This window comes from Heloderma suspectum, chromosome 1 (assembly GCF_057233095.1).
Source record: "Heloderma suspectum isolate Gila_16-S chromosome 1, 16-S_ref, whole genome shotgun sequence".
Taxonomy (NCBI): domain Eukaryota; kingdom Metazoa; phylum Chordata; class Lepidosauria; order Squamata; family Helodermatidae; genus Heloderma; species Heloderma suspectum.
The window spans coordinates 131,807,895-131,834,065 of record NC_139458.1 but is presented as its reverse complement, the minus strand read 5'-3'; the positions used below and the strand labels follow the sequence as shown (position 1 = coordinate 131,834,065).

At 41.9% G+C, this 26,171-nt stretch overlaps 1 protein-coding gene across 1 annotated transcript in view; it reads left to right on the top strand.

The window, feature by feature from the left end:
• The window catches only part of PTDSS2 (phosphatidylserine synthase 2), a 59,246-nt gene that overhangs the window by 16,655 nt on the left and 16,420 nt on the right, over positions 1–26,171 (top strand). Inside the window, exons 3-6 of the mRNA XM_084858287.1 lie at positions 10,101–10,183; positions 15,638–15,705; positions 18,387–18,521; positions 20,484–20,534. Coding sequence (XP_084714413.1) covers positions 10,101–10,183; positions 15,638–15,705; positions 18,387–18,521; positions 20,484–20,534 — 337 coding nt within the window. The remainder of the gene's footprint in view (positions 1–10,100; positions 10,184–15,637; positions 15,706–18,386; positions 18,522–20,483; positions 20,535–26,171) is intronic.

The following is a 26,171-nucleotide window of genomic DNA, read 5'->3' as shown; positions in this document are numbered from 1 at the left end:
TTCTCCGAATGTTGATTTGCAAGTGTCATAGGTTCCTATTTGAAGTTCCTGTCCCTTCACTCCTTCACAAATAGGAAAACAGTTTCCAGTGTGAACTTGAGGAAATACATCGTCTATTATTTTTATATCTTTGAATCAACAGCACTAATTGAAAAGAGATAAAAGAATGCAATGTGTTAACTTGCTGAATTTAAAGAGGTTGTTGTTTATTTGGTCAGTCGCTTCCAACTCTTCGTGACTTCATGGACCAGCCCACGCCAGAGCTTCCTGTCGGCCGTCGCCACCCCCAGCTCCCCCAAGGTCGAATCCATCACCTCCAGAATATCATCTATCCATCTTGCCCTTTGTCGGCCCATCTTCCTTTTGCCTTCCACTTTCCCTAGCATCAGCATCTTCTCCAGGGTATCCTGTCTTCTCATGATGTGGCCACAGTACTTCAGTTTTGCCTTTAATATCCTTCCCTCAAGTGAGCAGTCTGGCTTTACTTCCTGGAGTATGGACTGGTTTGATCTTCTTGCAGTCCAAGGCACTCTCAGAATTTTCCTCTAGCACCACAGTTCAAAAGCATCTATCTTCCTTCGCTCAGCCTTCCTTATGGTCCAGCTCTCACAGCCATAGGTTACTACGGGGAATACCATTGCTTTAACTAGGCGGACCTTTGTTGTCAGTGTGATGTCTCTGTTCTTCACTATTTTATCAAGATTTGTCATTGCTGTCCTCCCAAGAAGTAAACGTCTTCTGATTTCCTGGCGGCAGTCAGCGTCTGCAGTAATCTTTGCACCTAGAAAGACAAAGTCTGGCACTGCCTCCACGTTTTCTCCCTTTATTTGCCAGTTATCAATCAAGCTGGTTGCCATAATCTTGGTTTTTTTGAGGTTTAACTGCAACCCAGCTTTTGCACTTTCTTCTTTCACCTTCATCATAAGGTTCCTCAGCTCCTCCTTGCTTTCAGCCATCAAAGTGGTATCATCTGCATATCGGAAATTGTTAATGTTTCTTCCAGCGATTTTAACTCCAGCCTTGGCTTCATCAAGCCCAGCACGTCGCATTATGTGTTCTGCGTACAGGTTGAATAGGTAGGGTGAGAGTATACAACCCTGCCGTACTCCTTTCCCAATCTTAAACCAGTCCGTTGTTCCGTGATCTGTTCTTACCGTTTCTACTTGGTCGTTATACAGATTCCTCAGGAGACAGACAAGATGACTTGGTATCCCCATACCACCAAGCACTTGCCACAATTTGTTATGATCCACACAGTCAAAGGCTTTAGAATAGTCAATAAAACAGAAATAGATGTTTTTCTGAAACTCCCTGGCTTTCTCCATTATCCAGTGGATATTGGCCATTTGGTCTCTAGTTCCTCTGCCTTTTCGAAACCCAGCTTGTACATCTGGCAATTCGAGGACCTCGAGTTAATTCTTAGATTGTAAGCTCCTTGAGTCAGGGACCTGTCCTCTTCTATTCTGTAAGGCCCTGTGCACACTGATGGTGCTAGATAAGTATGTATAGAAATAATAATAGATAATAATCAACCAATTATGAATTCAGGTCAATGGAAGTATTGCAGTTTCCATTTTCAGAATTAAATGGTAGTTGTACCATGTATCACTGCTGAAATGTAAGCTGAGTGAGGCCCAGCAGTAAATTAGCAGATGGCAAGCCTTATAGAGAATCAGGCCAGTGGCCAATCCAGCTCAATAACATCTAGTTGTCAGTGGTGTTAAGGCAGAGGTTTTTCTCATCCTGATGCTCTCTCCCTTAAAATGCCAGAAATTGAGGTTGAGATTGTGATTATGTGCAAACCATGTGCTCTACCACAGAGCTACAGCCCTTCACTCCAAGTGTGAGAAGAACTATTGGGACTTGCAGGTTTAGTTGGAAGTACATTGAAAATGCTGCACATGGAAGAGTTTCAAATGCTAAGGTTGCTTGGTCCAATCAAGCAAATATTTCTGACCACTTTTAAAGTAGCTCACTTTCCAGTCCTCTGTTGGAAGGACATGCTTAGTGGAAGGACATCCTTAGCGGTATTTATTGAGGGTCTTTCCACACAGTTAAGGGAAGTAAGCCTTTTTAAAGAAACAGTGCTATTTTTCACCCACACATTCTGTAGGGAGGATCATATTCACTGCTTTTTTAAAAAATGGTGGTTGATGCATTTCAGCTGTTAACAGTAGGCGCACAACAGTCTGCAGAGAACAAATTGGCTAGTAAAAAAAAGAGTGCTTTTACGTGTTGGGAAGAAAGACTTGTGGTTTTTTTGCCATGGCAAAGCACCACATGAGCGCTTGGTGTTTGAGTTGCGTGGTAGAAGAGCACTCAACCACTAAGATATCTTTAAAGGAAACAAGCATTACACAATGCTGTGGGCTGTTTGAAAGTCCAAGTAAACTACCAGATCACCCCTATTCACATGCTTGTTGACACTCTCAAAGAACTCTAAAAGGTTAGTGAGACAAGACTTACCTTTCAGGAAGCCATGTTGATTCTCCTTCAGCAAGACTTCTCCTTCTGTACACGTGGTAATTTTAACTTTAATCATGCTTTCCGCCAATTTACCTGGAACAGATGTTAACAGGCCTGTAATTTCCTGGATCTTCCCTGGATCCCTTTTAAAACACGAATGTTAAATTGACCACCTTCCAGTCCTTTGGTAAACAGAGGTTGATCTTATGGACATGTTATATATTTTGATAGGCAATCAGCTATTTCACATTTGAGCCTTTTAAGAACACTCAGATGGATGTCATCTGGATGGGGTGATTTGTTTTCAATTTGTAATTAAGATCTAGAACTGCATCTTTTGTCACCACTCAGTTCCTCAAACTCTGTTCCTGAAAATGTCAGTTCAGGCATGGATATCTGTACTGCAGTGAAGACAGATACAAAGAATTTATTCAGCTTTTCTGCAATTGCCTTATCCTCCTTTAGTACTCTAACTCTCATGTCAACCAACTGTCCAGCTCCCACCCTAGCCAGTTTCCTGCTTCTGATGTATAGAATTTTATTATCATTGGTCTTAATGTTATTAGCAGTAGGCACCTCAAAATCCTTTTTTGGATCATTTATTTTCTGTTTGTATTTCTTTTGTGCAAGTATGTATTCCTTTTTTCTCATGTGGGCATGACTTCCATTTTCTAAAGGAAGCCTCCCCCCCCCCCCCCCTATTCATGAAGCATGCAGGGGCATAAACCATATACTTAAGATCTGAACAAAAATGCTAAAACAGAGGGATCTCAGAATGTGATTAGGAAATAATATATATGTGAGTCATTGGCTAGTCAAAAGTGTTAGCCAGTATCCAGCCAATGACTCACATATATATTCTTTCCTAATCACATTTTGAGATGCCTATGCGACATCCCCCTTAACTCTCTAGAGGTGTTAGATCCAATGCAACATTGCTAGCTTGATAAGTGGGGCAGGGAGAACCTCATCATTATGCAATATTGCAGCCATTTTATTAAGATTCCTATACAGGTTAATGGAGTGGTAACACTGACCACAAACAGCTTTTAGACTTGTCAGTTTTACTCTTCACCTAAAAATGTTATCGAATGGCAAGACATTGCTGAGAGAGGGTGGAGTTGGTGGGGCAGCTTTGCACTGTTATCTTTGCTCTCCACTTCCTTACCCTCTGCTCCCCTTTAAAATGGGCTGCCAGTGTAGGTAAATATTTATGTACTTTAACAAGAGAGCTTTGGCTATTGAGTGGTATAGAAATGAAATAAATAAATAAATAAATAAAACATTTTAGCGTACTAAACGTAGTTCAAAAACTGTTCTGTGGATGGTGTTTCTGTGTGCTAGACTTGTCATGGAACAGTTAGATGAAATTTTAAATGCATCTGTGTGAGCAGTGCTGGATGTGCTACTGAGAACTGGTTACAGCCTTTTCCAGATACTGGTTGAAGTGCTGTGGAAACCACCAAAATTAGCATGTGTATCACAGGCAATGACAGCTCTGCAGTACTACAATTCTTCAATTCTCTGAAGAACTACTGCTTGTACATGGCCATTATATTTGTTAGAATTATATTTGTAAAGTATATAAGAGGAGTGGACAACCTATGGCCCTTGGCCTAATTTCAAAAGTCCTCTGCATGTGGTCAGTTCAGACCTCGGGCAAGAGCAATCTGTTCTTTCCCTGGCAGCCCATTGTGTGGGAAAGAAGAGGGAAAGAGAAAAAAGGAGGTGGCAGAAAGAGAAAAGGGGTGACCCATGTGCTTTTGTCCCTGGCCCTGCCCACCACTGTCTTTGGCCTGCTCACTGTCAACATGTGGCCCCTGGTAGATTATCCACGAGGAAATGTGGCCCTTGGCAGAAGAAAGGTTGCCCACCCCTGCTGTATAATGTGGGATGATTTGAGACTTGCTTTTCTTTAATGAACAGAATCCCCTGTGAATATACACCTTTCATAGATCCTTGATACAGTATGTGTAGATTTGGAGATAGGGCTATAATGACCATCTACTTCGCTCTCAGAAAAGGCTCTTTTTTCAGTTGCCTGCCTTTGATCCTTTTCTTTGTCAACCTGCATTTTTCTTAAATTCCATCCCCACTTTTTTTTCTGCTATGCCTTGGGCTGCTCCTTCCTTTAGCAGTTTTCCTAGTCTCCTTAGGGAGGCCCACTGTATGGCTGTAAAGCTAAGGAGAGCACCGCAAGTATTATAGAATCATAGAATAGTAGGGTTGGAAGGGGCCTACAAGGCCATCAAGTCCAACCCCCTGCTCAATGCAGGAATCCAAGTCAGAGTATCTTAATTATGGTTAAGAATACTTTGGGTTCGTTCATGTGTAATGCTAAACCATGCACATAATGCTAAATCATGCTCATGCATGCCCCTGGTGCGGCCCCTTCAGCTTTGCTGGCTGACGGGTTGATGGGAGTTAAGAACATAAGAAGAGCCATGCTGAATCAGACCAGGGGTCCATCTAGTCCAGTGTTCTGTTCACACAGCAGCCAACCAGCTGCCCACTGGAAACCCAGAAGCAGGGCATGGGTGCTCTGCCACCCATGTACCCCAGCGACTGGTGTACACAGGCATACTGTGTTTAGCTATGTGTTGTGTGAAAAAATACTTCCTTTTATCTGTCCTGAATCTCCCACCAATCAGCTTCATGGGATGACCCCAGGTTCTAGCATTATGAGCAAGGGAGAAGAATGTCACCCTACCCACTTTCTCCGCACCATGCATAATTTTGTATACCTCTATCATGTCTCCCCTTACCTTCCTTTATTCCAGCTAAACAATCCCAGCTGTTGTAACCTTCCCTCATAGGGGAGATGCTCCAGCCCCCTGAAAGTTTTAGTTGCCTTTCTCTGCCAGCTCTACAGTATCGTTTTTTAGGTGTGGTGACCAGTACTGTACACAGTACCCTTAAGTGTGGTTGCACCATAGATTTGTATAAGGGTAGTATGATATTGGCAATTTTATTCTCAGTGTTTATTATTTATTACAAAGTAATGAGAAAGCAAACCCTAATTCTACATGATGTTTTAAGAGTTGGAGCAGAGTCTGGGTTTTAAATCACTTGTTAACTGTGCCCCTTGGCTGACATTGTACTCTGGGTATATATGGATAGGTGCAGTTCTGAGTTTAGGAGATTCAGTATAATCCTTGCAACTAATCTTTCAGTATCATTGTTTGCCACTGGGTTGTTTGTTAGGACTGCAATCTTCTAACACATACAATTTAGTTTCCTGCAACTTGAATTGAAAACTTGCTGCTTTGGGTTTATTGTGTGAGCCCTCCATTTAGTTCTTTAACGAAGGTGTGAGCCCTTCATTTAGTTCTTTAAATTTTCCATGACTTGGTACAGTTTCATAAATAATCTATGTGAACTGGATTCCCTTTACAGAGTTACTAGACCTGTGTACCGTACACTAATCTGAACTGTATGTAGTCTGATTATGCTACAACTGATATTATGTGTGTTCATTCACCACCATCCCTGCTTTCTAGTAAGTGTGATTCTATTTCTTTTATACAAAATTTATTAGCACTCCTCTTTTCTCCCCAATTTAAATCAAGGCAATTTAAACCAATAATATCAGCAAGAAAAAGGCAGATTTTAAATCATTGATTTAAATCGTATTTCCCATTGAAACTTTTTACTTCCTGAACAATGGAATCTGACCACTAAATGTTGTCAGTTTACAACTTTTTTCCCTGGCTTTTTCTGAGCCTTCATATCTCTAGTGATGGGTTTGATGAAGACCAATAAATTGAGACTGAATGCTGATAAGACAGACTCTGGGTGAATGGTTCCTAGGTCAAGGAATTGGGGGATTTACTTGTTCTGAATGGGGTTGCACTTCCCCCTGAAAGAACAAGTACATAGCTTGGGGCTGCTCATAGATCTGTCATTGACATTAGAAGCTCAGATAGCCGGTGTGGTGAGGAGTGTCTATTACCAACTTCAGTTGGTACATTAACTGTGCCCTTCCTGGATCTAGATAGCTTGTCCATGGTGATTCATGCATTGGCAACTTCACATTTGGATTACTGTAATACACTTTATTCAGGGCTACCCTTGAGATTGGTTTGGAAGCTGCAGCTAGTGGAGAATCCAGCAGCCAGGGTATTGGGTGGGACACTTGGCAGTGCACATATACACTTGTGTTGAAAGAACTGCACTGCCTGCATATTAGATACCAAGCCATGTTCAAGGTATAAAGCCCCAAATAATTTGGACTGGGTTACCTGAAAGATGATGTTCCCCTGTATAGATCTGCTAGGTCCCTAAGATCTTTGGAAGAGGCCTTTTTGGTCGTGCTGCAATTTGCAGATTGTCATGTAGTGCTGGAGTGGGGAACGTTTTTCAGCCGGAGTGCTCGGTTCTGTTTTATGATCAGGGGCTGCATTCCAGTGGTAGGTGGAGCCACAGGCAGGGCTGAATTATTCCCCCCCTCCCCAGTCTATTGTTTCCAGTTTATAGTAGGAAGCATGTCTACCCAGAAATAAGCATGAACAACTTGTCTACTCAAAAGTAAGCAGGGCAAGCCTCTGCATGTCTGTGCCAGAAGGAGGCAGGACTGAATTACTCAGTTGCACTTCCATATAGTATTTCTACTCAGAACTAAGCATGAATATGTCCTCTCAGAAGTAAGTAGGACAAGGCTTAGAAGGAAGGCTGCTTCCTTTGGCCCTACCCCCTGTGCCCCACAGGGGAAGGCTCTTATCCCCAGTCAGCTGCTGATCAGAGACATGAGCTTTTCCCTCCATGGCAGAGGGGGTGAGGCCAGGGAAAGAAGCTGCCAGGCTGGATGGAGAACCCCTAGTAGCAACGTGGAAATGAGCTTTCTCTGTGGTGCTGCTTACTTCCTGGAATGCTCTCCCTGCTGTTGTGCGGGAGACACCAGAAGTTATGTGCTTTTGGCACCTATTAAAAACATAGAATCATAGAATAGTAGGGTTGAAAGGGGCCTACAAGGCCATCGAGTCCAACCCCCTGCTCAATGCAGGAATCCAAGTCAGAGCATTCCTGACAAATGGCTGTCCAGCCTCGTCTTGAAGGCCTCCAGTGTGGGGGAGCCCACCACCTCCCCAGGTAATTGGTTCCATTGTCGTATTGCTCTTACAGTCAGGAAGTTTTTCCTGATGTTCAGTCGGAATCTGGCTTCCTGTAACTTGAGCCCATTATTCCGTGTCCTGCACTCTGGGACGATCAAGAAGAGATCCTGGCCTTCTTCTCTGTGACAACCTTTCAAGTACTTGAAGAGTGCTATCATATCTCCCCTCAGTCTTCTCTTCTCAAGGCTAAACATATCTTTTTTCTTCTACATTTCCTTGGTCACTAAACACTGGATCTTACCGCCTTGGATTTTTAAGTATTTGTGAGGTTTAATTTGTATCTGTTGTGATTCTTTTGTTGTTTTGTTTGTTTGTAAGTGGCTTCGAGATCTTGGATAGAAAGCAGTCTATGAATATGTTAAATAAATAAATAAAAACAACAATATACAGTGTACATTGCAATGAGTACACTGTCCATAGTGTATTTGTCCATCTGAATGATGGCAATAAGCAGGACCTCTCCTCAGCTCTGAACATCGGAAATAGAGTTGTGTGGAATTCATAGACACATATATGGACAAATCACAAACTTTTCATAGGATATAATTCTATTTGGTTCTAACTTCTGAACATTTGTCTGTAGTGTGCTGGTTTTCAATAAATAGAAATTTGAGGGCATTCAGTTTAGTTCAGCAGAGTACCAAATCTAGACTATTTATTCTTAACTCTTGATGGGTTGATCCAATTAGAATTTCAGTGCTTTCACTAGTAATCTTGGCAACCAAGACACTGCTTTTTTAGAGGTAGTGTACCTCAGCATAGAGGTAAGAACCTTGGTTGAACCTGAGGACCTGTCATAAATTCAGTACTTCAGAAAGTCAGCCTTAGAACAGAATGTTATCAGCCGTTAACCTTTGCAGTAGGTTTCAGTGTTTTAGCTCAGTATCTGGATTGACTTTAACAGATTTTTATCTTTAGTTATTAAAACTTTTCTTTCCCCATATTCAGTGCTTTGGGTGCTTTTTTCTGGTGACCTTATAGTCACACCAAATAGACTATGTTTGTGGTATTTAGATACATTTTTTTTTTACTTTCTCTAAGGATTGATTCACATGTGCAGGAATAGCATGTGATACAGCTGTCCCCATAAAGGAGGTATACTTTTCAGTCTGTGGGTCAAATTCCAATCTGGGAAAGGTCTCAGGAACAGCATTCCATCTGAGGGTGAACTAAAGGCAGAGTGGGTAGGGCTCAAATGTGATTCTCATCCATTTTAAGCCTACTCAGAGGTTTAGAGGACAAGCTTCTGCATTTCTACTGAGAACTAAGCAGGAAAAAATAATGCAGCAGCATTTTCAAATAGCATCCCCATCTCTGTCTGTCTACTCAGAAGTAAGCATCTTCTCCCAAGTAAGCAGGGCAACCCTCTGCATGTCTGCTCAGAAGTAAGTAGGACAAGCTTCTGCAGGACAAGGCTCAAAAGGAAGCAGCACTGAATCAGCTTCCTCCCCTTGTCCCGCCTGCTCTGTCCTGCAGGGAAAAGCTCTTATCTCCACAGCTATTCAGAGATAAGAGCTTTTCTCTGCTGAGAGCTTAGAAAGGGAGTCTTTTTCAGCTGCTGATCAGAAATAAGAGCGTTTCCCTGTTCGGAGAGTGGGTGGGGCCAGGGAAAGAAGGTGGTAGACTGGATGAGGAATCCTTGTGGGCCCTATTTGACCCACCACACAGCTTCAGGTGCCAGTTGGATTGCATTTTGAATGCTTCCCTACATTAAAGCAGTTCCATACATATGGAGAGCTAATATATGTCATAGTTGAGGACTTAGGCTCATCCCACTATTGCACTTCTCTGTGGCCGTACCCCACCTTCTTCCACTTTTCTTTTTGGCTACACAGTAACTGAAGATGCAGACTTTGCTGTCTTTGTCTCTCAAATCTTTTCATGAGTCAGGTAGCTTTTTATGGATTGAAGCAAATGGAAGCATACCACTTTCCCTAGAGGTGATGTTACTTGATGTAGGTGACCAGACAAGTCCACTGTAGACTGGTTGATCCCTTCCCAGACATACAGCTCTCTTGGGTCCTGGCTTTAGAACATTTGCTCTGTTTGGTTACTACTTTGACCCCTGAAACTAACCAAACACAGATGCCTAATAGACGTTTCATGGGAACCCTGCCAGGAAGGAAGTTAGCTGCTGCCAAAACATTCCTCATTCAGGAAACCCCTCACAGCAAGATGATTAAGTGTCCCTGAAAAACTCTTCTCCTCGTTGGTATGGCTTGTGTAGTTTTTTAAATTGAGTGTGGCTTTTAATAGGCAATAAGAGTTGAATTCTTCATTGAGCCAGGAGAAGTTAGTTTTCTTCTTTGTTAAATGCTTCTGATTGCAGAAACATATTTAAACCAGCAGGCTTATTACTGTAATATTAGACTGCCTTAAGAAACTAGTTATTAGTTTTTATTTTATATTATTTTAAATGTTCCATGAACATTTAAAAAGGACTTGTTCAATAAGTGCCGACATTGATTGTCTTTTATGAATGGTTATACACTGAAGAATGTTTTGTTCTTGATTTTTTTTCAGAGGTATTGTTGCCAGCATTTTAGTTTTCTTGTGTTTTGGAGTCACACAAGCTAAAGATGGGCCATTTTCAAGACCTCATCCAGGTAATCAAAATTGCTCATAGCATAAAAAATATCTTGTAAAATAGCTCCTAATAGTCATATGTAAATGTTGAATGTAGTAACTTCTGTTTCATAGCGTATGTCTACTGGGTAGAATCTACTTAACATTTCATTAACAGATTATAGCTTAATGTTGAAAGCCTTCACCTGAATTTGTATGTATAGTCACTTTAGTGTATACTATATACACCTACTTGGGAGTAAATCTCATTGAACTCAGTAGAGCTTACTGACACACTGAGTGAGGTTCTCATGTAATGGAGGCAAATCCAGGTTTAATTAACCCACGATTTCCTGCGGTGTGTGCTGGTGAAGTTCTGCAGCCTTTTTGAATATTCAGCCCCCCGATTCTGGGGTGCTACGTGATGTCTGAAGCTGGACACCATAGGTTAATTGTGGGATAAACAACCACAGTTAACATAACTACTAATTGTAAATTAACTATGGGTTGTTTAAACCATGATTAACCTATAGTGTCTTGGTTCAAATGTCATGTAGCAACCCCCGATCACCCCGATTGGGGATTCAGTATTCAAAATGGCTGTATGGTCCACCTGGCATGCACCACAACAAATAGTAGGTTAATTAACTCACAATTTGCGTACAGATGACCCATTATGTGCAGATTGGGTCATCATTGGTGATGTATTCCAAACTTCGATTATACTGGAAAAGGAATTTCTCTCTCCCCTACCTCCACAAGTTAGTAGTTATAGTGAAGGAAGGAAACAAGACTCCTGGTCATGTTCCAGCCAGAGACCCCTCCCCACAGGACTATCTGCCACCCTGTGGGAAGGATTTCAGGAGAAGGAGGCAGGCAAGGAATACCTCAGAGCCTACTCCAGTTGGATTCTCTCTCTCCTTCCCCCCATCTACCACCAACTGCCCTGTGGGGAAGATCGTGATAACTTGTTATGTTCTGATATTGTTTGTTGTTGTTTTATTAATGCATTTTAATGTTACTTGTAAGCCACTTTGGAAGAATTATTATCCTGAAAGGCAGGATATAAATATTTAGAATTATAATAAATAAATAATATCAGTCAGTAATCGGTGAGTAATGCTTGCCTCCACTGCCTGCTCTCCCCCCCCCCCCCGAACTGCAAACTTTATCTGGGGTGCGACAAGGGATAGGTGGCGGGGACTCCAGTTTCCTGGAAGAGTGTCTTTTCCCACCAAAGTTGGAACTGGAATTCCCCAGCAGGAAAATGATGCTACACGCAGTGGGCACATGCATTTGCAAGGCAAGCAGAGTCCTGTTCGATTGCTCGCAGCAGATTACAAGCCCAGCCCTGCTTGCTTTGCAAATGTGCATGGCATTTGAACATAGGAGCTCATATTTTGAAATACCTCTTTTCAAATACTTATGACATCCCTAGCGCTAATGGGCACATGGCATTTGTTGTGGAGGGTCTCCTAATGAGATTGCCAAAACAGGACTAGTTCCAAATGTGCAACGTGGATATAGTTAGGGTTTTTTTTGGTAATTATGTGTCTATAAGGTACGCTTTCCCTTCACTGTGGCCTATGCCAATAACACATTTAAAGGATAACTTAAATGGGATAACTAAAACTATTATAATACCATCAGAACTGATAATTTTCCCCTGAGTGGAACATCTGAACTTTACCCAGCTAGCATTCTGTTCCTTAATGTAAAGTAGGCTATCTTGAAAATACTAATTTATTAAACTTGCTCAAATTATATTATTTTTTGAAGCAATTTCAAAGTAGTATCAGGAACACCTTCATCTAGATAAGTTCAGTTTTGCTGTTTTCTGTATTTTGACCAACAAAGTAGTCTCTTATCTATCTAAAGATTTTTGTTCTTTTCATATTTTCTTTGTGGTGATGTAGGATTCACTGAAAGACTAATCACAGCAAAAGTTGCTGATCGCTGAATTTCTTCTAACCTTGTCAATGTTCCTCAGAATTGTCTTTTATAAATTATTGGAATGCTTATCTACTACCATTTCCTTACCTGGTGATTTGCCTGACAGTAAACAGGACAATTTTGAAATGATGCCATGATATCATGCTACATGGGTGAGATGTGCAATAGTGGATGACGCCCAACCTACTTTCACAACGATCTTGTGTTGTGGGACAAGATCAGGTCTGCATTGTGAGAACTACCTAGAAGTTCTTCCAATATGTAGTCCTCAGAATATATTAGTCATATTTCAGTGAGTTACTTGCCTTATTTTCCATCCCTCTTAATGGTAGGTCAGGGACATTTCATACAACAGGTCTTAAAACCAAACCATTAGCAGTGGAGAAAGACTGTTAGAGGGTAGACAAGTAACCCTGTAAAATTTGACTAATGCAATTGATTCAGGTACTCTACAGCCTGGTCTGTAAATTCAGAAGCTGAACTCTCCCAAATTCCATGTTATGCTCCTGAATTTACAGATCACATTATGGTCACTTAGATTAGTGCCTGAGTTACAGGTCAAGGATGCTGTTTGGTGGCCCATCTGCAGCTCCTCACACAGGTCAGTGCTCAAATTACCCCTTTTATATTTAGAAGGCTACAGGGTGCTGTGCATGGTAAAACTGGGAGTAGTCAGGGGTGGAGTTTGCATAGTTCATTAGGAGAAATACAAGAGGTGTGCCAGGAAGAATCCTTTTTGTCCCCCCCCCCCCGAATCTTGGCTTCACTGGCAGCAGGAAATTGTGAAAGTTGTCCTAGAGTTTTGAAGAGCTGGAGAGAGGAGGGAGTAAGATAACTTTTGTGCTGGAAGGAGAAGTTTGAAGGTCTTTTAATTGTCCAGACCTCCTCTAGCACTTCTAACACCTTTTTGTTCTTACTTCCTGCAGATATACATATATTTAGGGTTGCAGTGTCATGTCCCTGTTGCTTTCAGAATTCAAAATTATGTATAAGTTCTTAAATTTTATAACATTTATTTTTATTATTTTTATTATTTCATTTCTATACCTCCCAGGTTTCTGGAATAGATTGTCCTCCCCCTTCACAATCAACACCGCAGAGAGTCAAAGCTTCAGGCTATTACAACTTTATTTTGCTAAAGACTAGCCTTTATACAAATGCAGATTCAAGGAAGCTCTCAGACTGCCCCAGGCCCTAAAGAACTAATCTGCGATCTCTAATCAGAGAAGACAAACCGGAGGGTAGTTTGCCTGTGAACCTCACAGACAAACCTGCTTCGCAGTGATGCCCCTCCCTTAGGGTGGCTCCCTCCTACATTGGCTTCTAAGACTGGCTATGCTGGCAGAGTGCCTTAGCCTGTTGCTAACTTTTCCCACTTTGCTTTGCAACGCACCCTAGCATCTCTCACGTCACGCCTCTCCTCCTCTGAAACTTGAGTTCTCATGGTAGAGGGAGGAGGCAGCGACTCAGCCTGGGCCATCTGTTTGTCAAGGCCTTTGGAGGAATCTCTCCCAGTATCTTGGGGCACTAGAAAAGGTTCCTCCCCCGGGCTGTGATCTAGCTGTTCCAACTCTGATTCAGAATAGGAGCTGTCAGACATCCCAAGGGGTTTGGACTTATCCCTGACACCAATAGCCGAAGCTCTCTGGGTTGTTCATAAAACCATATAAAATGGTTAAAAACACAATGTAACAGTATAACCAGAATAAAACCTAGCAGCAATGCAGAGATTTAAAATACAGATTTAAAACACCACAGCTGAAAGACTAGGAAGCGAAAATGCTAAAATACTGGGAGAATAAAAAGGTCTTCACCTGGTGCTGGAAGGAGTACAACGTAGGCACCAGGCGAACCTCTCTAGGGAGCTCATTCCACAGCTGGGGTGCTACAGCAGAACAGGCTCTCTTCCTGGTAGCCACCTGCCTCATTTCCTTTGGAAAGAGCTCCTGAAGAAGCTGGGAAGGGGCTCTCCTGAAGTTGATTTTAGGGTCCGGGCAGTCACATATGGGAGGAGGCGATCCTTCAGATAACCTGGCCCCAAGCTGTCTAGGACTTTGAATGTTAATACCAGCCCTTTGAATTGGGCCTGGAAATGGACTGTCAGCCAGTGCAGCTGGGAAAGTACTGACATAATGTGATCTCGTTGGCCAGTCCCTGTTAACAATCTTGCTGCCCTATTTTGGACTAGCTGAAGTTTCCGGACTGTTAAAAAGGCAGCCCCACATATAACGCATTGCAGTAATACAGACAAGAAGTGATCAGAGAATGGATAACTATAGCTAGACTATCTATCTCTTTCCAGATAAGGGCATAGTTGGTATAGCACCCTAAATTGATAAGAAGTGCTCCATGCCATTGAGTTCACCTATGCTTCAAGTGAGAGTTCTGGGTCCAAGAGCACCCCCAAACTATGAAACTGATTCTTTAGGGAGAGTGCAGCCCCTTCCAGAACAGGTTGAACATTACCTAGCCAGGCAGACAAACCCCCCCCCCCCAAAAAAACCTAACAGTACCTCTGTCTTGTCTGGATTGTGTTTCAGTTTATTGGCCCTCATCCAGCCCATCACTGTGCCCAGGCACTGATTCAGAACAGCCACCGCCTCACCTGAAAAAGAGAGGTAGAGCTGGGTGTCATCCACATATTGATGGCACCTCAGCCCACACCTCCCTCAGCGGTTTCATGTAGATGAACAGCACTAGAGATAAAATAGAGCCCTGTGGAACCCCATGGCATAATTGCCAAGGCACAGAGCAATATTCCCCAGCAGCACCTTCTGGAATCGGCCATCCAAGTAGGAGCGGAACCATTTTGTGTGCATTGGTTTAGTAAGTCTTGGAGACAGACACTTTTCTTGGCATAGTAATGCCACCTCTTAAACAAGTGACACCTGAAGCCTACCAAAACACACTGGACTGGGGATGGGATAGTAATGTTAAACCTTTTTACATACCCACATACATACATAAACATCACCTTTCCAGCCTAATGGCTCTCATAGCAGAAACAATTTAACAAAAACAAAATTTAAAAACATGCAAAATATTAGAAAATTTACTATTTAAAACAAGATTAACATGCAAACTATATTGGATTAGCCGTGAGTCTGTAAAATATCAGCAAATGCCTGGAGAAAAGATCTGTTGTAAACTGCTGATGGAAGGTACGGATTTTAATCAGTCTGGAGAAATGAAGGGGAAATTTGTTCAGCAGTGACTTTATCAAATCTCCCAAGATCTCAAAAGTTCATCTTGTCTTCTTAAATTTGGCACCTTTAGGTAGCTATTAAATATGTCTGGACCATCTCTCAAATGTATAGAGTAAGTTTCTCTTTCACAAAACAATCCTTGATAAGCAACACAAAATGAACAGTGTTTTCTAAATTTGGGAACTTAACTGAAAAGTTGTGATTTCCTAGAAACACATTGTTTAATCTTGTTAAGTACTGAAGATAGTTTAACTTTTGTTAAACATAATCTGTAATAAATACAGCCATCAACTGTCATTTGTGCGTATGTTCTGATTTTCTTGTTTGTTTCTCTAGCCTACTGGAGGTTTTGGCTGTGTGTCAGTGTTGTATATGAACTTTTCCTCATCTTCATACTCTTTCAGGTAAGGAATTGAAAAATTGCCTCTTCAAGAAACTCTTAGAGGTACATCTGAGAGATCATATTCACCACTACCCCTTGCTAGTTAATTCTGTGACCATCTTGCACTCAGATTAATAAGTCTGTCTGAATGTACGAACTGCCTTACACCAAATCAGACAATTGGTCCATCTAACCCAGAATTGTCTTCTCTGACTGGCCTTGGCTCTCTAGTATCTCTGGCAGAGGTGTTCCCATCACCTGCTACGTGGGACCGTCTACATACAAACCATGTGCTCTACCATTAACCCTTTCCAATAGTACAATTTATATAATGTAATTCTTCTTCATGGCCTCTGCAGTCCAATGTAAGAGGATGCTTTTGTGCACAGCAGAGTGCAGAAAGTTCTTGAAAGCTTTGTCAGAGGAGGAAGTGTCTGTTTTTCTCATCAGCCATTTTGTCCCTTACTGTTTACAAGGTAAGGGACAGAAGTATTTTTTTCCCACTCAGTTCCTTTCTGACATCCATATAAAACAGCCAAGGGAAGTTTCTGACAGATTTATTTCTTGAAAGATTTTTTTTCCTAGCTATTTAAAGTGGTCCACTTTTCTTCATAATGTGCAATGTTTTTAGGTGGCGCTTCTGTATTGTGAGTCCCGTATATAGTCCTGTAAACTGTCCAGTTTGTCTCAACACCATATGGTACCTAACACCATATGGTACGTAAAGGTCAGTCTCTTTAGGACACTGCTAGAGGGTTTTAGCCAGAGAAGCTCTTCTTGGCTGAAATGTAAGACTGCTTCTGTGAGAAGAAGAGCTCCAGGGATCCCCGGCAGGCTCAGATAGTGCTCCTTGTCAAGTACAAGTCACAATCTTGGGCTACTACAGTGGTGTGCCTACCACCAGCCTTGTAATAATCACTTGCCTGACCAACTGTGACAGGTCAAAACATTTTATAGAAAATGCGCCATTCTCCCTTCACATCTTAAAGAAGTGCTCTGCTAAAAAGGGCAGTGTTATGAAGATGGCATGCAAAGCCCTTTCTCCTTTTCATAGAATCATAGAATAGTAGGGTTGGAAGGGGCCTACAAGGCCATCGAGTCCAACCCCCTGCTCAATGCAGGAATCCAAGTCAGAGCAGCCCTGACAGATGGCTGTCCAGCCTCGTCTTGAAGGCCTCCAGTGTGGGAGAGCCCACCACCTCCTAGGTAATTGGTGCCATTGTCATATTGCTCCAACAGTCAGGACGTTTTTCCTGATGTTCAGCCAAAATCTGGCTTCCTGTAACTTGAGCCCATTATTCCGTGTCCTGCACTCTGGGATGATCAAGAAGAGATCCTGGCCTTCTTCTCTGTGACAACCTTTCAAGTACTTGAAGAGCGCTATCATATCTCCCCTCAGTCTTCTCTTCTCAAGGTTAAACATGCCCAGTTCTTTCAGTCTCTCTTCATAGGGCTTTGTTTCCAGTCCTCTGATCATCTTTGTTGCCCTCCTCTGAACCCTCTCCAGTTTGTCTGCATCCTTCTTAAAGTGTGGCACCCAGAACTGGACACAGTACTCCAGATGAGGCCTAACCAGTGCTGAGTAGAGGGGAACTAGTACTTCCCGGGATTTGGAAGCTATGCCTCTATTAATGCAGCCCAAAATAGCATTTGCCTTTTTTTGCAGCCACATCACATTGTTGGCTCATATTTTCAAATTTGGAGCCTATGGATTGCATCCAGTGTTAGTCCTACTTAGAGTAGACCCATTGAAATGAATGTGACTTAAGTTAGATTAACATTATATACAACCCAACAATTTTAAAGATGTACAGGGGTGAATCATAAGCACAACCTTCCTAATGCAACCCTTTGTTAACAGTGGGCCTATTTTTCTACAGTGTTGATGTTAAATTGCAAGTTACTACTCTCTGATAGCAAGGTTCCAGTTCTTCCTCTGAGAAAAGATTTCACCTTCATCTCAAATGCAAGGGGGTTACAGTTAGCTTGGCTCTGTCTTTTGAGTAGAAACAATTTACATTTTCCAGAGAGCCCTCCTCTGGGGAAGGATGGAGATGCAAAGGGGATACATGTCTTAGGGGTGGGGTGCTAAATACACAAGGTTGGATGCAGCCAAATGTAGGAATTGCTTGATAAAATAATTTGCCTTGAGTTTCGCTAGTGTAGATCAGAGGTTGGCACCTCCGAGGGCCTGTGGACACATTTGGAAATTTGCGAAAGTCCTGGGCACAACCACCAACATGCTGCCATTGGAGATGTGGCTAGTTAGAAAGGCTAGTCACTGTGTAGTCCAGAGGCATTCATTGGAACTGAAGATGGCAGCTGCCCTCAATTAGCTTTGAAGGGATTCCATCTGCCAGTAAGAAAATGTGCTATTAAAAAAGTGGGATGAGTAGGGCACTTTGGTGGGCACTAAGAAAGGTGTCTGAGGGCATACTGAAGCCCTTGGGCACCACTTTGCCTACCCCTGGTATAGAGTATAACTTTTATTTTAAAGCAGTGAATGGAAACCTGGATTATTTTCTTTAGTCACTTCCTACAGGTTATGAGACCAAGTGTGTAAATTCTTTTGACTCCGTTTAAAAGCATTTGGCTTTTCCACCTGTGTTGTCAGCTTAACAAATGTAAAAATAACTGTTCAAGCAGCCTGTCAATTTTAGAACCTGTCTTAACTCTTTCTAATAGACGTGTTTAATTCTGCAGACTGTGCATGATGGAAGACAGTTTATGAAATTCATCGATCCTAATTTAGGGGTCCCCTTACCAGAAAGAGACTATGGTGGAAACTGCCTTATTTATGATCCAGACAATGGGACAGATGCCTTTCACAATATTTGGGTGAGATCTTGAAATGGAGAGGCCTTACTTGGTTAACAATATGTTTATGCTTTGTGTTTGTATGATTAGCATGTGTATGTATGGTTATTGGTTCTTAATCCAACATCATCTGTCTCATAATCAGTAATATATGTTCTGTAATTCCATATGCTTGGGTGGTCTTTTCCAGCAGGGTGGGAGGAATGATGGAGGCAGTTTTCACCTCTCCATCCTCCTTTGCATTTTTTACCACTCTAGACAGGCCCGTCTAGAGGAGCTGGGCTGCTGGTGGGGGCGGGGGGGGCAGGGGGGGAGAGGCCACAAGATAGAACAGATCCCAGTCTCTCCCCTCCTAACAGAATGCCCCCTTTTTGACCTGTATGAGATCATCCGAGGTCAGTTTTGTGACCTTGGAAAGCAGGTACTATGGTTCTCTCTGTGGCAGCTGCAAGGGGGTGGGAGAAGGGGAAGGATTGGATCTCAGAGTCCTGCTCCTGAATTGTAGGACTGGCTATAACTTCAGGAGGGAGACTCTGGCATATCATGTGGTCTTTGGGACGCTCTCCCAAGTACAATAGGATTGCTCTCTTAATTGCCCTTTGCCCTTCAAAGTGTACTGAAAGAAATTATACCCATTCTCTGTTCAAGTCTGTTTTAGCATTTTGAAGCTAGAATTGGTTCCCTGTTCAAACTAAGACTGTAGAAGTGCAAGCTATGTGATACTTCTATCTGAGTCAAGCTTTCCTGTGTTCTGGGACTCAGAAGTCTCTGAATGTACTTCGTAATTCATAAAACTGAGGCATAAAATCTAAGGACTAGTAGATTGGGTGTCAGGGTGGAAACTGAGCTGATAGAACCCCAGAGCAGTTCTGATTCTGAGGAGGAACAGCAATCCGTGGGAGAGGAGCTCGCTCATCTCTCACAGGCACAGCAGCTGGCAGAGATTCCTCCTGCCAGCATTCCTGGTATAGATAGTGACCCTGGCAGCGAGAGAGTGCTGGAGGGGGGCTTGCTGGACGCTCGATGCCGACGCAGGGAGCGACGACAGATGGAGGGCGCAGAAAGGAGGCGTAGCGCTCGTTTGGCATGCAAGCAACGGTCGCGTCCCGAGGACCCAAGGGAAAGAGGGAGGATCTCTCCCTAGCCCATAAGTTCAGGGTCTTCCCGTGATTCTCCTTCAAATGGGGACCAACTGCCTAACCTGGAGCATAGGCTACTCTGCTATCTTTCCCCAGTGCTGTTCCTTGCTTAGTCGCTGGTGATTAGCATCTGAAAGAGTCATTAAGTTGTAAAAGGATTAAAGCCTTGAAAAGAATCCTTTTGTCTGTGTCTTGAGTTGGCTATTGGAGTAGACTGTAAGAGGCAGCTAGGGCGCATCCTGACATTGGAATTCATTACTTTATTTCCACATTCCTTGATTCAAAGGTCATGCCTTCTTAGTTAGTCCATCTTTTGAAAAGCAAGATGCCCATAACTGCAAAGCAAAAACAGAAATTTATCTGGTTCTACTGTGTGTTTGGGGGTTTTGGAGGCAGGTATACAGCAGGAGGAGATAAAACCTGAGAAAAATGCTTAGCACTCTATGGTTAGATACAGCATTAATCTAAGATACAGTGAGCACTTTGTAGTCTCATTGATATGACATGTAAACACAATTTGGGGTGAAATAATTAGCTTCCCAATAATATTAAAATATCAGATATTAAAATGTATGTTGAGTTTAGCATTGCTGCCTATCTTAATAACTATAGTAAGATTTTTTCTTTTTTATATTAGATGTAAGCAATAAGAAGTTTAATTGATTTTTTTTAATGATTACTTAAATGTCTGGAATATTTTATGAACTTCGTGGGAAATATTCAAGGTTGCAACCACAGTAATCTATATGCCAGTAGTCATTGTGGACAATTATCTTGATTCATTTTAGTTAAACAGAAAAATGGGTCTAATCTGTGTAACCTAATTGTTCTGCTTGAATTATAGGACAAACTAGATGGATTTGTTCCTGCTCATTTCCTTGGCTGGTATATAAAGGTAAGAACTGGTCCTTTCTGTGTTCAGCTGTTCTTAGCATTTGAAGCTTCACTGCCTCTCTTTCAGTGTTGCACTGTGCAAAATCAATTATGTAAGGCAGTCATCTGGGAAAAAGTTTAAATTGTGTTTGTCCAACTTCACCCAACATGGTAAGAAATAATTTTATCTAAATTCCTTCCTAAATACCAATCTGTTAACAAAGAGTCCTTTAACACATGTTGTGGGAGCTCACCTTCTGATACATAAAACCCAGATAGCTTTTCAGACTCCTTTTAATATCTTTAATCCTTAGGCAACTAAGGCTGTAATCCTATGAACAATTACCTGGGAGAATGTCCCACTGAATGCAGTGGGATGCACTTCTAAGTAAACATCCATAGCATCGTAAGTTACCTCCATACGAGACTCACCAAGCCCACCAAGTGTGAGGAGCCCTAGTGACAAAGCATCTCAGCCCCATGACAAAACATCAAGAAGTATTTTAGCACACATGCGAGTTAAGCACCCATGTGAGAAGGTAAATGCTGTTATTAAATTATCTCAGGTAATAATTTAAAACTCATTTAAACTCATAAATCATCAGCTGATGCCAAACAAGGGCACAGCAAAAGGAACTAAACCCCAGAAGGGTACCCAGAAGGGTAACCCTTTACAAACTTACAGTTGGGAGCTAAATCCTAGGGGAGAAATCCAGTATAAACTTAGAGTTCCTGCAGCCCTGCTGTAACAGATTCCTGAATGGTTGCAGAGAACATCATGTACTTAAACTAAACCGAAGTTTGGAAAGGGGCAGTAAATGTAATACATAGGTCTATACTGACAAGGGCCACTGTGCTGACCTAGCTATGGAAGATCTGCTTATAAACAAAAGATGTAGTCCAGCTTCAGTTCGGGCTCAGTGTAAGCTCAGGTTTAGGTCTTATAGAGCAGCTCATAAACTAAAGTTCAGAAATAGACTCATCCCAAGTTGAGAGTTCAGTTTTTCATTTAACAAAAACAAAACAGTGGAGAAAAGTGCACACTGAGCCACACCCAGTGACTCAGCCCCTGGCATACCCAAGGGAGCTCAAACCATGACCTTTCCTTAATCACATACCTACTGTCTATTGTCCCCTCCAACTACCCATTGAGTATTGTCCTCTAATCTGAATAGAACATTTTCCATCCCCAGTGGGCTCAACTGACCTAGATTTCCACTCACTGGAAGCTAGTGTGGACCAGCAGCTGAGCCACACCTTCTCTTGGTTTTTAAATGATGCCCTCTAATCTGATTAGATTAGAGAGACTCCAGCTCACTGAGTGCAAAGAACTCCATTGATGAAGTGTCTCAGCCCCAGTGACAAAGCATCAGGGTAAAAAGTCTTTTAGCATACACATGATTTAAGCACCCATGCGAGTTTAGAACAGGGTGAGGAGGCCAGGGCAGTCAATTCTTCCCTGTCTTCTCCTAATAAATAACTATAAATACATTCCCTGCCTCCTTCTAGTAATTGATTTGGTTTTCCTGATAAACAAACCCAATAATAACAGTAAAAATAAGTTATGAAAGTAGAAAGCCAGCAGGGGTGTGAGGGCTATCCAGTGTATTTTAATGAGTGCCACATGTAAGAATGTCTGCCAGCTGGACAGAAGTTGTGGGTGTGTGCTTGGTGTAATGAGCTCCTGGCTCTCAGGGAGCATGTTCATTCCTTTAAAGCCAAGTTGCTGACCTGGAGAAGCTGACAGAGGCAGAGAGGTTGAACAAGACCTTTGGGTACCTAATAGTGGTGTCCCAATCCCTAGGTTTGAGGGAGCTGGTAAAAAGGAAGTTGAAAGGGGGAGTCAAGAAGGTTAAATCCCTTCAAAATGCTTGGAGGTTACTCAAAACCACAGTAATAGAAGCTCAGCAAGAACGTATACCACAGGTTAGGAAAGGTAGCACCAAGTCCAGGAGGTCACCAGTATGGTTAACCAGCAGTTCAGGGAAGCTATTAGAGAAAAGGTTTCCTTCAGAAAATTGAACGCTTGCCCAAATGAGAACAAAAAGGAGTGCAAACTTGCACAAAGAAATGCAAGCAGACAATATGAGATGCAAAAAACCATTTTGAGGAATACTTTGTTAACAACATGAAGGCCAACAGTAAAGACTTCTTTATATCAGAAACAGAAAACCAGCTAGGGAGGCAGTTGTACCATTGGATGACAACAGAGTTAAAGGAGTACTATTTTAGCATAAGGAGATTGAGAAGAGGCTGAATGAATTCTTTTAATCTGTCTTCACTGCAGAAGTTGTAGAATAGATAGCTGTGCCTGAACTGAAGCTTTCAGGAAGGGAGTCTGAGGAACTGAGGCAAATACTGGTAACAAAAGATGAAGTTCTCAACATTATTGACATATTGAAAGCTAATAAATCCAGATAGTATCCGTCTTAGAATTATTAAAGAACTCAGATGTGAAATTGCTGTTCTTCTTAGGGACACGTTACATATTTTAGTTATGGCCAGTGTAACACCAGTGTTTAAAAAGAGATCCTAGAGGGATCTGGGAAATTACAGACTGGGTAGCTTAACATCTGCTCTGAGAAAATTGGTTGAAAGCATACTGAAGATAAAATTAGTAAGCGTATAGAAGGACAAGCCCTGCTGAAAAAGAATCAACATGGCTTCCACAGAGGTAAGTCCTGTCTCACTAATCTTTTAGAGTTCTTTGCAAGTGTCAGTATACATGTGGACAGGGGTGATCCAGTAGACATTGTTTACTTGGACTTCCAAAAGGCTTTTGACAAAGATTCCTGAGCAAACTTAGCAGGCATGGAATAAGAGGAGACATCTTCTTGAGTATCAGTAACTGGGTAAAGAACAGAAAGTAGAGGGTAGGAATAAATGGTAAATTCCCCAATGGAGGGATGTAAACAGTGGGGTCCCACACGGATCTGTATTGGGACCAGTGCTTTTCAACTTGTTCATAAATGATTTGGAATCAGGAGTGAACAGTGAAATGGCCAAGTTTGCTGATGACATCAAATTATTTAAGGTGGTTTAAACAAGGGATTATGAAGAGCTCCAAAAGGATCTCTCCAAACTGGGAGAATGGACATCAAAGTGGCAACTGTGGTTCAGTGTTAACAAGTGTAAATTGATGCACTTTGGGGCATAAAAATCCCAGCTTTACATCTAAGCTGATGGGATCTGAGCTAGTGGTGACTGATCAAGAAAGAGATCTTGGGGTTGTGGTGGACACTTAGATGAAAATGTCGACCCAGTAAAAAGAGCAAATTCCATGTTAGACATAATTAGGAAAACAAGTGAAAATAAAACTGCCAATATCATACTGCCCTTGTACAAATCCATGGTGCAACCACACTTGGAATACTGCGTACACTTCTGGTCACTGCACTGAAAAACAGATATTGTACATTTGGAAAAGGTACAGAAAAGGGCAGCTAAAAAGATCAAGGGGCTGGAGCAACTCCACTATGAGGAAAGGTTACAACATCTGGGATATTTTAGTTATTTTATTAGAAAATAAGTGAGTGAGGGGAGACATGATAGAGGTGTACAAAATTTGCATGGTGGGGAGAAAGTTGATAGGGAGGCATTTTTTCTCCCTATCTCATAATACTAGAACCCAGGATCATTCCATGAAAGCTGATTGGTGGGAGATTCAGGAGAGATAAAAGGAAGTACTTCTTCACATAGCACATAGTTAAATTATGGAATTCACTACCCCAAGATGTAGTGATGGCCACCAGTGGAGGTTTCCCACAGGCAGCTGATTGGCTACTGTGTGAACAGTGCCGGACTACATGGAAATTTGGTCTGATCCAGCATGGCTTTTCTTATGTTCTTATGTAACTTATAAAAACAGCTTGTTTCTAGGCTATGATCAACCTAATATTCTGTTGCTCTTGATTTCCCCTTGTGATATGCAGCCAGAGTAGTTTCGCTTTGTACATGTTGCTTAGGGAGCACATCAGTCATGATTTTAATGTTTTCTTTGCAGTTGTTAAGGCTAGAAATTATTTCTTGTGCTCACAGTGAGCTACATTTAAATTTTCTAGCTACCAATGACTACACTCTTGCCATGCATCTACAAAGGGAACATCTGCTGCCTGTTCGACATCCTAATAGCAAGCCGTAACTCCACCACCCTATGATGCTGTCTGCTGTGCAGAGGAACAGGAGGACCAGTTTTGGGGCTATGTGTCTTTGTAGGTGGTGTTTGCACTACATTAGCACATCTAATCCCCAGAGGCCTGTGCAGATGCACCCTAAAATAAACATTTTTCCCCCTCTCAACTTTTTAAAAAAAATATTATATACACACATTCCCTCCGTTCACATGTAATGACAACCCATCCATTTAAAAACTGATGGGTTGTCGTGCATGAGTGGACGTGCTGCCTGCAGCACACCCGCCTCTTCTGCTTTACCATACAACCCACAGTTGGCTCCTTCATAGGGTGTGCAGTGTAACACGTGAATCTGGACCGCTGGTTGTTTGGGAGCTAAACAATGCTGCGGCTAACCCAGCAACAAACCACGGGTTAACAGCTGGGTTGTTTAGCCCCTAAACCCAGCGGTCCCAATCTGCATGTCACACTGCACAACCTACGAAGGAGCTGATCATGGGTTGTGCAGTAAAGTGGAAGAGGCAGGTACCCTGCAGGCAGCATGCCCACTCATACATGACAACCCATCATTTTTTAAGAGGATGGGTGGTGATTACATGTGAACCAGGTGAGCGTAACTACAAGAATGCAAAGCATACATTCACTTTTGTCAATTACAATAAATATCAATATCAGACACCCCACTTTGAAAGCTAAATTCCTTCCTATGATTTTTCTAGAAAGTAATGGAAGGGCACATTTTATTAAAATTTGGGACAGATGCTTAACTTTGAATAGCTAGCACCTTAGGGTCTTTACAAAGTTTGGAAGTTTGCTTGGAATTTTAGTTTCATATTGGTATAAGGAGGCTTAATTTTTTTTAGGCTTTGAGCAATGGCTTAGTTGCCACATTTAAATATGTTTCAAAGTACAAGATTGTTGCTAAAACTTTGCATATTGTTATCTGTTAACAATTGGCTTCAGAGGGTATAATTTAAGCTCTTTTACTTCATTGTAAGTTTGGGAAGATGTTTTCTTAACATAAAGAACTTTGCATGAGGGATGTTCACACGTTACATTCAGTGTGTGCACAATTTTTTTTACATGTGTACACAGATTGTTGGTCTGTACGCATGTATGGTTATTCACACATAATGGAGTGTACATGTGCTCTTGCAGGGGTTTCTGGCTGATATCCCAGTATCATTTTGTGCACCAAAGGGCATTTCTTCACCTAGAAGAACATGTGACAGAATACTATAATCCTTACATTGCTGCTGCAGTATTCAAACTTCTTGGTTAACAAAGAGTAGAAATAAGGAATGTTTGCATCTGCAGTAAGTTGTTTTTAGTTGTCTTTTTAATTTAAGCAATCTCTCATAAAAGTACTGCTGCTATTCTTGTTTACACAGAAATACATCCTAGTGTGTTCAGTGGGGCTTGCGTAGGATTGTGATCTTTGGAAAAGTTACCAGTTCCACCTAAACCATTATAAATACATGTTGTTCAGTTGTGTGTAATTTTGCTTTTTAATTTTATCTGTCCAC